The sequence below is a fragment of the Dysidea avara genome, chromosome 12 (genome assembly GCF_963678975.1).
Source record: "Dysidea avara chromosome 12, odDysAvar1.4, whole genome shotgun sequence".
Lineage (NCBI taxonomy): Eukaryota > Metazoa > Porifera > Demospongiae > Dictyoceratida > Dysideidae > Dysidea > Dysidea avara.
Window position 1 is genome coordinate 12,500,848 of NC_089283.1, and position 17,483 is coordinate 12,518,330.

At 37.9% G+C, this 17,483-nt stretch overlaps 2 protein-coding genes and 1 long non-coding RNA gene across 4 annotated transcripts; 1 reads left to right on the forward strand and 2 right to left on the reverse strand.

Moving 5' to 3' along the window:
• Positions 1-3,502: 3,502 nt before the first annotated feature.
• LOC136240540 (uncharacterized) lies at positions 3,503-6,862 on the reverse strand. Of its 2 annotated transcripts, none has more exons than XM_066031533.1 (3): positions 6,737-6,862; positions 4,162-4,338; positions 3,503-4,118 (listed from the first exon to the last, which is right to left on the reverse strand). In XM_066031533.1, the coding sequence occupies exons 2-3, from the start codon at positions 4,334-4,336 to the stop codon at positions 3,640-3,642; spliced, it is 654 nt and encodes a 217-aa protein (XP_065887605.1). In that variant the 5' UTR covers positions 4,337-4,338; positions 6,737-6,862; the 3' UTR covers positions 3,503-3,639. The 2 variants fall into 2 exon arrangements, with proteins under 2 accessions (XP_065887605.1, XP_065887606.1); XM_066031534.1 differs by having other exon boundaries at positions 4,162-4,341; positions 6,737-6,849.
• Positions 6,863-11,871, forward strand: LOC136240542 (uncharacterized). Its single transcript, XR_010693879.1, has 2 exons — positions 6,863-6,976; positions 11,136-11,871. It is a non-coding gene; the product is annotated as an uncharacterized lncRNA (long non-coding RNA).
• Positions 11,872-11,996: 125 nt separating this feature from the next.
• LOC136240541 (pyridoxine-5'-phosphate oxidase-like) lies at positions 11,997-14,913 on the reverse strand. Its single transcript, XM_066031535.1, has 2 exons — positions 14,806-14,913; positions 11,997-12,802 (listed from the first exon to the last, which is right to left on the reverse strand). The coding sequence occupies exon 2, from the start codon at positions 12,793-12,795 to the stop codon at positions 12,118-12,120; it is 678 nt and encodes a 225-aa protein (XP_065887607.1). The 5' UTR covers positions 12,796-12,802; positions 14,806-14,913; the 3' UTR covers positions 11,997-12,117.
• Positions 14,914-17,483: the final 2,570 nt, after the last annotated feature.

Consider the following 17,483-nt stretch of genomic DNA (forward strand, 5'->3'; position numbering starts at 1 on the left):
TGAGATTTTTTAGCAGGCCAAGCAGTACTACATATGTGACCCAGTCTGGGAAAACCAGTCTTATTGCTCATCTGAAAGTATCAAGAAATGCCAGTTTTAAATATTCAGATTGTTGTAGCTTGCCAATGGTGGTGGCTACACGCACCAAATTTTCACACATTTACAACAATTTATTACCTTCCAGATCATCCACTGAAGAAGTAGTCAACAGCTAAGTTTCCTGCCATTTTAGAACCGAGGTTGGCTGTATCAGGTGAGCTCCCAAAAGGGTGGGAGGCAGGGGGCCTGGAAGGCGGGAAAGATGCTGTTTAAAAATTGAAGAGGAACATTTTGGGATAAATTAGGCCAAGTTACATGTATGGGCCATTCAGGTCTCAAAACTGGCTAAAATAAAAGGAAATTCACAGCAGATGTATTTATTCAACACCATGGAGCTGTACAGCCACATACAGCTATTCCCAGGCTGATCAGAGCTCCATTAAGGCCCCACACTACATGTATGGATCACCACTGGGCTTTGGGAAAAGCAGCCAGTAAAACCAGACCATTCAAGTCTAGTTGATTTGATTGTGAAATTAGATAGTTTATTTATGTAGCTTTTTGTGTTCTGGGTGAAAAATCGAATCTGCTGACATGGGTGATAAGACCGGTTTTCCCAGACTGGGTCACATATTATGAGATAAATATTTTTGAGGGCTCAGCTCATACTATAGTTGTGTGAAGGTAAGTTTATGGGTAGCTAGGTTTGAAGGGCACAAAGTGTATTTCCTGCTGAAGTCAAACTTGCCATAAGCTAACCATTTACAGACAGTGAAAGATGTTATTATGTTTACAAGGCACAAACCTAAGGTTGGAGTTGGGTTCGACTTTAGTTTCTTCTTCACTAGGTCATACTTTATATACAAGTTACTTGCTGATTTGTACTTATAAGGTAGAAAATAAGAGAGGTGAGTCACCGTAGGCAAAATACTCTAATAGAACAATCAGTTCTGCTGTGAATGACCAAGTGTTTGGATAATTGAGGAAAAAGTGTACTTTTATAAATTTCTTTTTTGCGTAGATCTAGATAGCCAAGGAGGGCTCACCTAAATACATTTTTATTATGTAAATACATTTTTAATTTACAAGTACACAGAAAAATTTGGAATTTCCAACTAGAGTAGGGACCATAACACATTGCTGAAACAAGCTGGAGTAGTTCACGATATTAAATCACAGTAAAACAATAATAAATGTTATATCCCTACTATGCGTTTGTATCTTGAACACAGTAGGGATACAACACTTCTTATTGTTTTACTGTGATTTAATATCGTGCACTACTCCAGCTTGTTTCAGTACTTTTTATGGTCCCTACTCTAGTTGAAAATTCTGTGTACTTGTTTGTTAACTTTTCGTAAATATTATTATGACTAGTGAACCCACGCATACTGCATCTGAAATGGCGCTGTGCGTCCCAGCTATATCAATTATTGTCTGAAAAGTGAAGTATCCATTATGCTTCATTGTCAGCTATGTTCAACCCGTTACACAGCATTTCAGATCTATAACTGTTCGAAAAGCACCTCTGCAATTCATGCATACCGATGGAAATGGTGCCGTGCGCCCCAGTTATATCAATTATTGTCTGAAAAGTGAAGTATCCATTACACTTTGTTGTTGACTATGTTCAACCCATTACACAGCAGTATGAATCGAGAACTGTTTGAAAAGCACTTCTGCAATCAAAATAGCCACTATGAAAAATACGGACGATTTCCGTTACGAAAGGAAGCCATCATGTGCTATTGCCAAATTGACACTTTTCGCTGTCAGCAAAGATGAATGGGACACAAAGGAAGACACTGGTAAGTCCATGAAGAATGCATTGTACATACTGCAGTATGCAAAAGGCACCTCTCAGGCCAAAGTGACGTCGAACAGTGAAAAAATCAAGCTTGTAGCCTTAGTTGTTATCGAGTTATGCTTGTCTGAAGGCATCAGGCAGTCAGTCACTCAGTCAGTAGAAAATTCCATTAAATAATTTTTTTAAATTCTGTAGCAACTAGTTGAAAACGTTTTGGCTTGATCTGAAAGCTTAGTTTTACCTAACCAATACTGCCTCATCGTCATCAGGGAAAATTGAGGCTGATTTTTGGGTGATGTTATCATGCCTACTCCTTTGTGGTCCTTACTATACAGTACTATCATACTGTATTATACTTATGCTTGCATTTGTATGTTTAGATGAATTCTCTGTGAAACTCAGACTTTTAGTTCATCTGATGCTGCAGTACAAGTTGATGATGGTAAAGATGAGAGACATCTAATGAAGATGAACTGTCTATGACTTGTAACAAATGTCAAGTTTACTCTCTTATTAGTGTACTGTGAAATTTGTGTGCATATTTTTTTCTGCTAGCAATAGTTATAACACTAGTGGTATAAACGTGGCCATTGTACACACCCTAAGCTGGCTGAATGTCAGTACTTTCCCAACTAGATTGTGGTAATAAAGTTTTAATATATGACCAAATTCCAGAAAAACAAATCCATTGATTTTTGTACATATGAATAGATTGGAAGACAAGCTGTCGTTCTAGGTATGATGCAGTTCTCTCATCAAGCTTGTTACATTTCTTTCAGTGCCAACTGCATGGCAAAGTGCTAGCCTTGTATTACTTTAGATCTTACATTGTGCAACAACATGAGCTCGAACACAAGACATTAAATCATGGCTTTGTATGGAACTGAAAAATCCTGTTTTAATATGCAACCATGAAAATTTCATATTGCAAAAGTTTCTGCCTGTACAGTAGTTGCTTCCATGCCCAACTGACCCTCATTATTTCATAGTTAAAACAAGAAGTAAAATGTGCCACTATGAGCTACTTGTGTATTTAATAACTGTTCACCTATATATAGTATCTGTTCTCAAAAGCACTATGGCTGCAAACAAGCCATGCTGTTTTGTTGATGCCACAATTGTAATATTCTGTTATTTCTGCACTGTACTGATTTCTGATAAATATACCAACCATATTATAGTTCTTAGTATTCTCAATCCTGAAACTACTACAAAGTTGAGGTGGCCTTATAGAAGTCACTTTTTTTGCAATAGTTTTGACATGCAGAATGTGTATACAAGTAATTTATTGGTACAGTAGACCCTCATTTTATCCATACTCTTGTTTATCCGAAATGACTGTTCTATTAGAGTATTTTGAGTACAAGTGTATGTTCTATTAGAGTATTTCAACAGAGCTATGTATATAGGCTTCAGTTATCTGAACACTTTTCCCATTGCCCGAGACACATTAGGGTCGGATAACCAAGGGTTCACTGTAATCTTATTTTAGGTGATTCTGTGTAAGTAGCAGCGGTACAAATTCTGAACATCAGTTGCCTGGCACCAAAATTTCAAAAACTATGTACCATGGCCAGTACTGCATGTTAAAGTACAGATATGCTACATAACTTCCCTTGAAACAATTGTACAGTAATAGACCAGCAAGTTTACTGATTTGCATATCACACTGAAGATCATTGAAATCGTGTATTCATTTATAAATAACAATTCACTATAAACACATAATACTACAATAAGCACATAATATACCCGTATAATTTGAATTTGAAATACATGTTACCAAGTCACAGCTAACTTTTCAGCTTCTTTTGTTTACTCCGTGACATAATGTCTCTTATATCTGTTTGTCTTTTTCTTTTTCTTGGTGAAACACCAAATGATTCTAGTGGAACATGATACTTCCTTCCTCTACATTTCTTCCACGTATCCATGGTACCACCTTCCATAGGGACATCACCACTACCCCATGTGAATGCTAACAAATAATCACTTGTAGCCACATGACTATTTCTGTCATGGAAGCCACTGTGCACCAATAAATTAGCACCTACTGTATCAGCAAGAGTTAAATGCTGTAAAGTATCTTCATGAAGTTTTTTACTGAACTCTTGGTGTAGTTTGTTGGCAGTACAACCAGGGTTATTTTTCCAATCTTTTAATCCATTGTCATAAAACTGAGGTGCTTCACCTTCTGTACATAGTCGTGTGGGCAAGTGGAGTGTTAACTCTCCAACTTCTTCACAAAAAAACAGGCTCACAGCAATATGATCTATAAAAGATTGTTAAACACACTTAGCTTTATAACCTCTTACCTGCCCAAGCTGCTCCACCACTGACTAGATGTACTTGGGACAATTCTAGTCCAAAGTGTTGTGTTATGATGATCTTTGCCTTATTGCACATCATTTCGTAGAGTTCTTTTGACATCTTCTTCCATCCACCTTTTCTACCAGCAGTTCCCACTATACTGACTGTCTTTAGTGACATCACTACTTGTGTGGAACAAAATGAAAACTAATATCAGTGCTCAGTGTTTCAACACAAGCATGGCATTCTTTGTAACACATTTGCTACGAATGTCTCCTCAAAATGTACACCGATTGCCATGATTTGTGTACGTTTCATAAAGACCACTATGGTTGTATACATTCACTGAACTGGACTGGACTACTGGACTCAGCAATAGCTACAACCAGTTGCCCAAATAATTATGTACTAAAAATAAAAAAAAGTCCAGTTGTCCACCAGTCCAGTCCAGCGATTGTATACAACCAGAGTACTACAGTACAACTCTTTTTGAAGTTTTCTTTGATTAACATTTAAATTTATTTATCTACAGACCTACCAGCATCATAATAGTATCTAATTGGACTATAGCTATGTAGACTGAAACATGAATATTCCTAACTGGACTAGCCATAATTTAGTGAGTGTAGTATAGGCTGGCTAAACACTAGTGCTAAGTATTGGAGCAACAAAGGAATGAGTTGACACGACAACTACTAGTACACACAAGTGCACGTTTTGTAAATATTCTAATAAATTAATGCATGTGCAATCTTCGTGACTTGTATGGAATATCAGCAGTAGTAGCTTGACAGCATTACAAAGGTTAAATAATATCCGGATTATACTGCTTCTATTATAGCTCCAATTTAATTGCTTTGCTCATGTAGATGCATACAAACAACATGGGTGTACGCACGCACGCACAAAAACAATTTCAGGAAACCAGCTGGCACGTGTGCCTGGTTTGAAATCAAGGGAAACTGACTATAGCTTTGAGTAGGGATGCAACAGTACAGCTAAACACCATATTGCGTACTGTCTTTAAAAAACATATTGCTGTATTGCAAATTTGCAACTTTTAATTAAGGCCTTTGGCGATACAATATGTGGTCAAGTGGATACATCACCATACTTCACCAAAACCCAACAATCAACCCGTCAATACCACCCTCTCCACTTCATTATCTCTACTTGATTACTTCAACTATATAGCAATAATCAGAGATAAACTTGTTTCTCTTTGTATAACCAATCAATTGAACATAATAAGGCCAAGCAAACTTGATTGTTTCTCATCCCCACCCACATCACTTTTTCCCACTGCCTCTAATTTCATTATTGCTATTATCAATCACATGTACACATATTTTAATGCTAAGAAGGCTGGCTATCATTTTTTTACAGCACAGCAAATGTCACTTGCACCTCAGAAATGATGGTAATACGTACAGTGGAACCTCCCTTATCTGGCACCTCCATTTTCCAGTCATGTGGCTTGTAGTTTATTGATCATAATGAAGTTTGGTTTAGATGAAAGCATAAGGAGGGAGCCTAAAGGTTGCTGTTTACCTGTGGCTTGTTTAATAACTACCAGTTGGTTGCTAGGTGATAATGCATTTTTTACAGCCCAGGGGAGTGACCATGAATGCTCTCCCCTCTGCCCACTAACTCCATACATAGCACTAACTGATAGCAATAATGGCAATATTTGTTTTTTACTTTAGCATAATAGCATGCTATTCTGAGATACAGACAGTAGTAAGTACCAGACTGCCCAGATAAGAGAGGTTCCACTGTATACTAGTTCTTTACTATGAATAATGAAAAATGACCCCCTGCCCGCATGGAAATTCAAATTTTTGTGGATGAGAAACAAGTACAGTGGAACCTCGATTACCCGAACACCAAATTGACTGCTCAATTAGGGTATTTTGTCAACAAGTGTATGCTTTATTAGAGTAGATGAACAAAGCTCTGTATATAAATGTATGGATGTTCCATTTTATGTACTATTCAAATATATGAACACCTTTTCCCCCCCAATTAGTTTGGATAATTGAGGTTCCACTGTAATCAAGTTTGCTTGGCCTAATTGATAACACATGTACTGGCAAACAAACACTAACTTGAGCTGTCTGAGTATCTCACCAATCTATTATCACTGGGCCATTTACAAGTACAGCTGTGGTAAGATCTGCGTACTACTAACAACTTTTGCATTTACCATGGTTTCTGATACACCCTTCTACAGGTGTACATGGGCGTATCCTCAGTATATAACATAAATGCATTATAGTTTGCAGGTACTGGCCGTGTATTTCTAGCACAATAGCGCAACAGTCTACAAATTCAGTGGGTGTGCCTGGAGAAGAATCGCTGTTCTCAACCAGAATCTCATCTCTATTCACAGACTGTTTAGTCCTGCGCTCAGTAACGTGAGAAGTCCAAGAAGTCATACCTGACCTAGACTGGGTTCGCCAGACTATACTCGACCCATCTGACCATAGATACAATGGTAAGCGTTCGTGATCTGACACAGTACAAATCTTATAATCCCGAACATAAGACTAATTCTTCGCGCAATAGACCTCTACTCACCGTTCTTCCGATACAGAAATGCAACACACCAAAGGATGTTTTAGTCTTCACGGGTGAGGGTGATAATTTACTTCACGGTTCTTTCTGAAGACTAATAATGTATTGTGTATAATTAGAAAATTCGATAAACACAGAAGATTACGCGGGTGATTTAAAATTTTGGGTGTCACGTGCTCTCGAGTAGTCCTCCACTCGACGCACTCGTTCAGAGATTCACCATACATCAGGACATTCACTGAAGTACGTTACAATTATGTGTTAATAAATACGTCGACGTTCTTGGGTAGGCTACTTTTTTTGAAACTATCCTATAGATAGTCTCGATCCATAGATTGTTCGGGATCTATATCCATAGATACAATCAATGCCACATCGGATGAGACGAAATCTCGGATGAAATGCAATAGTCACATGCGACTACAAAGATCAAAGCCAAATTAGGCGTGGCAAGGATGAATACAATAAAGATTTTTTTTTTGTCATATTTTGGGGATCACTCTACATACAAGGGGGTGTCACGTAGGTACGCGCTGTGGGGAGATCTGCGACCGCGGTCAAAGTCTTGACCGGCCGAAATTTCGCTTTGACCTTTCTAAGAGCCTTTTTCAATCTTTGACCGGTGACCTAGCGACGATATTTCAGTACTTTTCGATTGTGGGCCAGAAATTTTTATCCTTGACCGTTGACTTGGCACGAATTTGGTGGCCTTGACCTTTGACTAAGACTGACCGTGGTCGCAGATCTACCTACAGTGAGTGCCTGTGTGCATGTCACCCCCTTGTACATAGTGTCATACCCGGACTGCCTTTTTTGACCTACCGACTGACTCATTTTTCTTGTACATCATGCAAATACAACACATGTAGTGTATTTGGGGGGGAGGGAGGGTCTGGTGTAACCCCAATAGCCATTTCGTTCTGAATCCCCAGCCCAAATGCAAAAGCGGTCTGACTATGAGACTACACTCTACACATATAAGGTGAACCATTTTAACTGGCGTAAGTTATGAATGCCTACTCTCATTTCAGTGACTCAGTTTTGAATTCCAAAATAATATTTGCAAGCCAAGATTTTGGGAATATGGAATTCGGTATCTTGTACAGGATTTTCGTGATTTTAGTTGGTACTAAACCCCTTGCATCAACACCGTAAGTCCTTTGTAACACACTATGATCTCAGAATCCAGTTGAAACAGCTTCGCCCTTAAAGTCCACTGAATTTGAAATAATGCACACCTCTCAGGTTACTATAAATGGTGTGGAGTCTTTGTATGTCAATATCCTAATGAGGTACAATAGTGTATGACACAACTTGGTCTATATTTATAGTGCAATTAAAAGGTAGCTATTGCAACACAGCTGTGTGGGAAAATCCCCACTTTGGCATTGAACAGATGGTGGTAACATACCAATGTAGGGATTTTCCACATAGCTATATTGTAATAGCTACCATTGATGCAGAAAATTAATGTTTCTGTGTGGATTCCTTGCATGAAGAAGAACATTGAAGATAAAAGGAAAGGCAAGCAGACACTTGTCAGAACCAGAAAAGGCACATGCCACTGATGAGTTTGTTATTGTAGCATGAAATAGTGGCTGTGTGTTGTTTCATTTGATTACGACTGGTCAGGCTGATTCGTAATTTATTATTGTTAAATATAGTCTTCTGTAAGTGCTAAAGCTGGATGTGATGTTAGATACACTAAGGCTATTCCCTACAGGTGATTTTCGTCACATGTGATATTACTATGATGGCAGGCACTGTTCATGATAAGGGGGGAACCCTAGTATGGTGCTGATGCCCATTATGCCTGAAGAAAACGTAGCACAAACACCTTCTTTTCAACAATCTTATTTTAAGCACAGGGCTAAGTATGAAGAAAGATCAGGCATATGAAAAATGCATGAGAACAAAAGGCCTTTTCACACAACAGTCAAATGCGCATCGAATCCGGATCAGACCATTTCACACCTTGATCGCAATGCACATTCAATCCAGCTTCGTGTCAATCCACCTCGAGAGGTGAATTGGCTGGACTTAATGCGCATTAGCTCAATTAGCAAGGGGGTGCTGTACAGTCTCAAAGTATCATGCAAAACATGGCTATTGCACCAAAGGAATACCGTACCATTCTGAAATCATCATGCCCGGTACAGGTTTCCTCATAGCAACTAACCAGCTTCCTGGCACCTAATGTTTTGTAAGTGTACTAACAACATTCCTCGCTGCAAATACTTTTCTGATTCCAAGGAATACGGAGAAGGTAGTACAATCACTGATGCCATTTAAATTTTTGTTACATAATGAATTAATTAATTCACATGCTATGAAAGTGAATTGACCTGGTATTGAAGCAGTTTTAGTGACAAGATTATGACTACACTTGGTAGTCACTATCATTTAGACCACCTATGCTATCTTAAGACCTGTAGTATAGCATTCATAGTATAATATGGTATAGTAAAGCAACATAGCCCCCAATATTAGCATAATTATGCACTTTTTCATAAAATTATGAAACTTTCCACATAAATAGTACTCCTTGTGACATGTATTTTTATCACAGATTTGCATGCTTGGTTTCCTGAAATAAAATGTGTGTACAGTATAACCTCAGTTTATAAAAAATAGTATCGATTGTAGTATCGGAATTGGTCATTATATAGCTGCAGATACCAATTCTTATCACATGTGAGAATAAAACAACATCTGTTTGTACTTGCTTATTTTACTGACACAATAGTTACCAGCAATATTAACAATCTATGCTTAAACTTTTCTGAGAATGCACATCCTAGAAAAAGATTGATATACTCTAATAGAACAGTCAATAATTCTAATAGAGCAATCAGGGAGCAGTTCGTCGTGACTGTTTTATTAGAATATTTCATACTGTTTTTGTGAGCACCACTATCTACACTTCTTCTCAAGCCAAAGTAGTGGAGCACAGAAGAATACTGGACTAGCTGCTAAGCTGATTTGCATTTTCAGTGACTTCACAGTTTCTTAGTAGGTAAATCTTGATTGGCTACTTAACTATAAATATTATAACGACTCTACTGTACTGTTTAAGTAGGGATCATCTGTAAAATGATGGTTACCGCCTAAAATTCCACCTTTACAAATCATTCTAGAGCCATCTTACATGACAAAAATCACCTTTACTGAACAATTTTATATTAGTCCTTTAAACATCGTGTACAGCATTAACACAGGCGACCAGATATAGAATTTTGGGGGGAAAAATCAAGTTTTCGTCTGTTTTCCTGCCAGCCTGCCTGACCACATTCACAAGGCTTTGGAGGCCACTCTATTTACTCGAACATGATGACCACACACCCTTATTATTGGTCTAGCTGTATTTATAACCCTAGCAAAAAGTAATGATCACTTCCCAGTCTGACTTGAGATACTCTAATACAGCAGTCACCATAATAAAACAGTCACGTATGTGTAGCTGTGTGCTATGTCAATAAAAACTAAACAAAAGTATTTTTAAAATGAAGTAGGAATCCAAGTGATAAATGTACAGCATAGCTCAGTGGGAAAATCCCTACATTTTTTTTTGTTCAATGTCAAAGTAGGTATTTTCCTACTGAGTAAAACCATCATCTCTTTTTCACTACTTTTATCACTTGAATCCCTACTTCATTTTTAAATTAATAATTTTTAATAGACTAGTTATTATGATGCAAAATCTTGCACAAGAATACGATGAAATACACAAACAATAATATTTACAGTACAGCTAATGTGTGCAGCTATGAAGTAACTACTGTACTTCAAAGTGCTTGATATTGATCCTTGCAGATACTTTCCAAGTGAGTACTTGGTACTTGAAGTGTCACTAAAATGTGGAATCGGCACATCCCTAGAAAATAGCACTTGGGAATGCCCAATATAGCACTCGGCTTCTCATTATTATTAGTGTCTAGCGGTTCTAGCCTACGCCTACATGCTCTATGTTGCACTTGCAGCAATGCTTCAACTAGTACTTTGAAATCTCTGTAGGTGTAATATGTTTTATTAATATGTGGTGTGTTAATTAAGTTTACATTTGTTTCACAAAAATAATTATTAACGTAAACATAAACAAGCATACAAATTTTTGTGGTCATCGGAAAAGAACAGGTATGTACGCTCTTGGGTGATAACTACCCAATGCATCGGTTATTAGAATTGCAGGTAAAACAACCTGTATCCATTTGAATTTAATACCACCAAACAACCCTCAAGTAATTTGCTAATAACAGGCTGCACTATAAAGCACGTCAATATACAGGATAAATGGACATTGATCCACTACCTGATATCATACAATTACACGTGCTATTACATCACAGTGTGTGTGTGTGTGTGTGGTATAATCCATGATGCTATCTGTTGCATTGCTGTATAGGATGGCAGAATATGGAACAGTAGATCTTGATTATCACATGATGGATTATCACCCATACAGAAAAGGTCAAGGTAATCAAGACAGAGACTCACAAACTATTGTTTATTGGAAAGCTGGTTACTTAGAGGAGGACGAAAGTCAGAATAGAAAGAGCGAGTTTGGTGCTATGGTATTGCATTGGCTTAGAGAATGTGTTGAAGAAGTAAAGGGTACCAATCCCTTAGACAAGATAATGATTGGAATTGCTCCAGGTCATAAACCACCAGGCTCTGAGAGTTTGTTGATGAATGGGTTAGGTATTGAAGGTCTAAACAATGACCGTGTCACTGTCATTCTCACCTTGCTTCAACGGCGTACACAGGTGCCGAAACAAGCAACCAGTAGTGGAATGCGTAACATCAATACCCACTTGAGGTCAATCAATGTGGTAGGAGACATAACTGGCCAAGTTGTGTGCATTTTGGATGACGTTTGGACCTCGGGATGTACACTTAGAGCTTGTCATCAGCTGGTTACAGAACAAGGAGCTAAGAAAGTTTACCTGTTTGCCATTGGGAAAACAGTTTAGCCTTTATGAACATATTGATTTTTAATGAGGCTATTTATAAGGTTGAGTGTAAGGTACAGATGGTACGGATCTTTTTATGAGTTGTAAGGTAATACGGATTTGTTTTGTGTACAAGGTTATAAGATGTTTTTGTATATTTTATTTTAATACCAGCTATTGAAAAATCAACCACTTGTATCGAGCATGGAAAATCATGCCATTATCGTGAATTGTGCATCTGTGGTCATTGAAGTCTATGGTGTCACATGATAATATGGTATCAATCCATGATACCATATTATCTGTTGTGAATATTTATATATGAAAGTCAAAGTATGCAGCAAAATTAAATAAGTAAGTTGTGAATTTAATTGCAGTTATGTGAACATATAAATATTATATATAAAATATACACAGGTAACATCTTGATACCATTTAAGGTGCTAGTAGCTGAACAGTCCAGGTTGAGTCACTTTGTTGTGCAAACACAATTCTGTCATGTAAACGATCACTATGTCCCTGCCAAAACTCAAAACAAGATGGTTCAATAATGTAGCCACCCCAATCTGGAGGCTTTGGAATGGGGACGCTTTCATCAGCATACTTCTGCTTTAATCTCTCGTGTTCTTGCCTCAGAACAACTTTACTCTCAATGACACTACTTTGCTTGCTAACGCTAGCACTTATTTGGCTATCACGTGGTCGAGAATGGAAATATTTAGTAGACTCTTCTTCCGATAATTTCTTTACCTTTCCCTCTACACGAATTTGTCTGTGCAATGGTGGCCAGTAAAACACAACAGAAGCATTGGGGTTGTCTTCTAATTCTCTGCCTTTCCTGCTGCACAGGTTGGTAAAGAACACTAGTCCATTTGGTCCAATCCATTTCATCAATACCATTCTTACTGAGGGAATATTAGCACTACATGTAGCTATAGCCATTGCATTTGGTTCAGCAATAGCATCACATTCTTTAGCTTGTTTGAACCAGTGATTGAACTGAGCATAAGGGTCATCTTGAGACACTAGATCATCTTTAGTGAAGTCAACACTACCGTAGCTAACACGACTATCACACATGTCTATTCCCTTGACTGCTTCCATCCTATACATTCACAACCTGTATGACATTAAATAGTATGTTAAATACAGTGGAATCTCTCTACAATGGACATGTTGGGACCAAGAAAAGTTTGCCTTGGTTGAAATACAGGGGTTGTCCTCTTAATAGCAAAAATGTATGCTAAACTTGTAGGGACCAAATCTATTTTTTAATACATGTAGATTAAATTCTTAGAGTTTAAGAGGAGTCACGGTCAGTGTTGGGAAAGTTACTGTGTCAAATATAATATACAGTGGTCCCTCCATTGGTTAACTGATTATTCCAAACAGTGGAAATGACTGTTCTATTAGAGTATTTTGTCTAAGGTGTACATTTTATTAGAGTCAATGAGTTCAGATAATAGAGGGAATAGTCAGTCGTGGGCACATGCCTGGGTTTTTAAAAAGTTCTATATTTGCCATATAGAACGTATACAAGACCGCAGGTCTATATTAGGTAGCTATAAAATGGCACATGAGACAACCTGGACAATACAGAACAGTGTGGACGAAGAGACATTAAATGGCCAATAGGCATTTCTGGATGGATGCAATGGTGAATCTAACAAGTGATGTATTTCATGACTACTCCAGGTGTTTTGTGCATCCTGTTTACCTCATGTTGTTAGCAATTCAAATGAAGGTTTGATTGATAATTCTAGTAAAGTAGGTGATTCACTCATTTCACCGTTCTATCTGTATCGGACTAAAAATTGTGATGCTGTTTTTGGAAACCGATGAACCTCCCTAGATGATAATGATACTGCTGCTACTTCTACTTGGATTGCTTTCTTAATTCAGCCATGCATAAAATAGCTAAGGCCGCTATCAATGTAATGAATCACATGATCAATCTTATGACTATCTGTAATTGTCTCGTCTACTCTAATTCACGGATTACTAACAAAAGGCCATTTTTAAAGGGCACGGTTTAACTTCCAGCCTGACCAGGTAGTTGGAATGGACTTGTCAAAAGTATTTCTTGAAATGCCTAAGAAACCATGTAACTATACCCAGAAGTAATTACAATATACTCATTCTTGTGGGAAAGTGTAATGCACTTATCAGTTTTAATCTCGGTCCCCCAGCATGGACAGAGTGGGGAATTTGATAATTACATGACCACCCCCTCCCTGGAATACTGCTGCTACCTGCAAACTGACATAAAACCATCGCCATTAGATACAAAATGAAATTACAGTGGCAAATGCCTCACACCTGGAGGATATTACAGACCTAACTGGGGGCAATGTCATCACAAGAATCCCACAACTGACATCCACACAAAGTAGTTCGGTTATATAACGGCTGCTAACACACTTTCTATATTCCATCAATTTCTCTTTACTACTGTAATTTGCTGTATTTTCGTGCAAAAAAAAATAATCGTGTAAAAATATTTTTGTATGATTTACATGAATGACTGCTCTATTAGAGTTGTTCAATGTTAATGAAAAATTTACATGTAAGAAATTTTCGTACAAGTTTTGCATACGAAAATTATTTTACAATGAAAAAAGTAAATTATGGTACCTCTATTTTTTGCTCTTACCCTACTGTCAACTACAAATAGCCTTAATGTTAATGCATCTTCACGAAATTCATGACGAACTCTTCCACCATACAGCTACCACACATTATGTAATTCTGCAGTATCTATGGTAACTCGAAAACAAACATCACAAAAATTTAGTAATTACCAATAATGTGATCTGATTGGTGTACCTGTTTTCTGTAACACGCTACAAATTTTGAATGCTAGAGTGATCCTTTTATGCAAAAGGGCGGGCGCCGCCAGACTAGGGGTTATGAATGATAGGTGCATAATACATACAGATGCTCTGGTTGAAACTGCTGGTGCATAAACACTTAGATGTTAGTGTGAACATGACACCGAACATGTATCCCTAGATACATGGTGTTATTTAATTAGAATAATATTAAAAGGACTTAGGAGTACAAAGAAAAGAAAAAGCTAGGCCTAGACCATAGGCTATCTAGTAAAATTTCGAACAAGTATACCTTAGGATAATGAGGCTGGAGAGTAGGGATCCCAGAGTAAACAACAGACAACTTAAACGACGAATCCTAAACGGCTCGGTAAAAGCGCCCGGGTAAGTGTTATTTAAGCGCGCATTAAAAACAATAATTGAATAAAATTAACTTGCTGCGCTTTTGAACTTCAGCCTCTCGAGATTTGATTCATCGCTACTTGAAGTTTCAAATGTGTTTCTACTGCAACTTTGCAAGCTGGGAGAGCTGCCTTCCGAGCCAACAGAAATCGTGTTCAAGCGTTTTGGGTGTTCGGAGGAAGATTTAAAACCGCTCTTGTTATTTGCTGAGCTTGAATAAACCGTCACTGCGCAGTAGTACTCTTTCGCGAGACTTTCAATGGGAAATAAGAAATGGCCGTACAAGTGAGTGGCAAATTTTTTCGACTTCTACTGCCTCACTGGATTAGTCTACGAAGAGTACGTTTCGCTTAAACAGTAGTGTAAGACCTGTAGTTTTGCATGAGGATTTAGTCAGCGCGTCTCTACTCTGTTTTTGTCTTTTACAAGGCGGTGTAAATTCACTAAAATCGCGTGAGTTATCACCTTGAACAAGACAAGAACTCACAAGGATAGTGCACTGACTACATCCTCATGCAAAATTACAGGTCTTAAACTACTGTTTAAGCGAAACGTACTCCTCGTAGACTAATCCAGTGAGGCAGTAGAAGTCTACAAAATTTGCCAGTGAACACCCAGAGCGCTTGAGCATGGGTGGCAAAGGTGCCAAATTCTTAAGATTCATCGGACGAGGAGTGTTTCTACAGCGTATTGGGCGCGCCGCTCCGTGTGCCATCCCGTACCTGGGGGCATGCTGGGGGTTATAAATCTATGAATCACTGATACCGCATCTGTGGAGTCTCTGAGTCTATATCCCGGTCTATATTCATCCATTTTATATCAGAAAGTTGTACAGTTGTATATCAGAGAAAATTAACAGGATGCGAAAGAACTAAATTTAATGATGCAAAACATGAAAAAAAGAAAGAAAATGACAGTAGCAGAGGATGGTTTCGATCCATCGACCTCTGGGTTATGGCCCAGCACGCTCCCACTGTGCCACTCTGCTCCACATAGTCGCCCTGTTGATGTTTATTGCACATTAACATGATGTGGAGATCGAAGCCAATAACAATCAAGAGTGCATGTACAAAACAAGCAGGCCAGAAAGCGGCAAATTACGTGGTCAATCAGAAAACTCAGTAAGGTGATGAATCGAGTCCCTTCAGTGTCAGACAAAAACATTTCTGTCTTGATATAGTTAGTGTGTGCCTGCAGGAACTCAAAACACACCCCGGGTTCACTGACATAACCCTTCTAATCTGGTGGCTTGAGAATGGTGAGGCTCGGGACTGAATGACTCATCAACATATTTCTGTTGTGTCATGCAGTTTTCTTCTTCAAAACAGATTTATTTTCATGCAGTCATGACACTTTGCCTTTCTATACACTAGCTATTATAAAAATGGTAGCTAGAGTGCTGAACTGTAGATTCCTCATCTGATAGCTTCCTGACTTGTTGCCGCCCTCAACATGATTTTGCTTGCCTATTGGTTTCCAGTAAGGCATTAGGGTTTTCTTCTAGTTCTCTGCCCTTTCTGCTGCATTGGTCAGTAAAAACACTAAACCGTTTGGTCCCATCTCTATCATTTCCACCATTCTGGCTGAGGAAATAGTTGAAACTGTGCAAGTAGCTAATGTCACAAATTTGCTTGTTGGATAGCATCACATTCTACAGTTTTTTGAACCAGTGATGGACACTTTCCTTTTGCCATGCCCACTATAATTCTATTAATGCATGTCTCTGTAGTTACGAGTCAAGAGTTAATATACATGCATATAGCTAATATAATGCATCAACATTGGGATACCCAGTCACCCTAATACAAAAGTCAAGCATTCTAATTAACCCTTACTTTAAAAAAGCACACACACGCACACGCAAACACTATTTAATTTTATGCTCTCAGATTCATACGTTCCTATAGGGTATAATTATCAAAATTCCTATTGTAGTGATAGCTGATATCCAAGAGCCTAATTTTACACTCTAGGCAGTTAGTTACTAAGCTTTCAAAATAGCAATAGAAATAACTACCTTAATAACTATACCAGAAACTATGGCGGATTTTAAAAAGTTTGAAAATATTCCCAATTACCTATAGTAACCATAAATATATTACCCTGCATGATGCAGTTAGTTTAGCTACTTTTAATTTGTGCTACTTAGCTCTTCTTTAAGACAGATTTATAAGGAATCTTCACCACAGTTGTCTCTGGTTAAATTATATAAGAAAAAAATCATAAACAACTGAAATACTCTAATAGAGCAGTCAACATGCAGTCATTGCAGTACCCTATGATCAGTCATGCACACTCAACTGACAAAAGTCTTAAAAATCAACATTTAACTGGCACTAATTATATAATCTGTACATCCTGTTAGATTACTCAGATGCAGTATATTAAAATAACCTCCAAATATCAAAATTGAGCATAATTATATAGGTAACAGACAGGTTTAAAGCCTTAAAGCATTCACAGAATAGATAGGTAGCTACATTTACACTATACGTAGAAAACCTGACCAACTGCACCTTTGATTGGCTTACAAGTTATTGATTAAGGCTTTACAGCACAAGTGCTGAA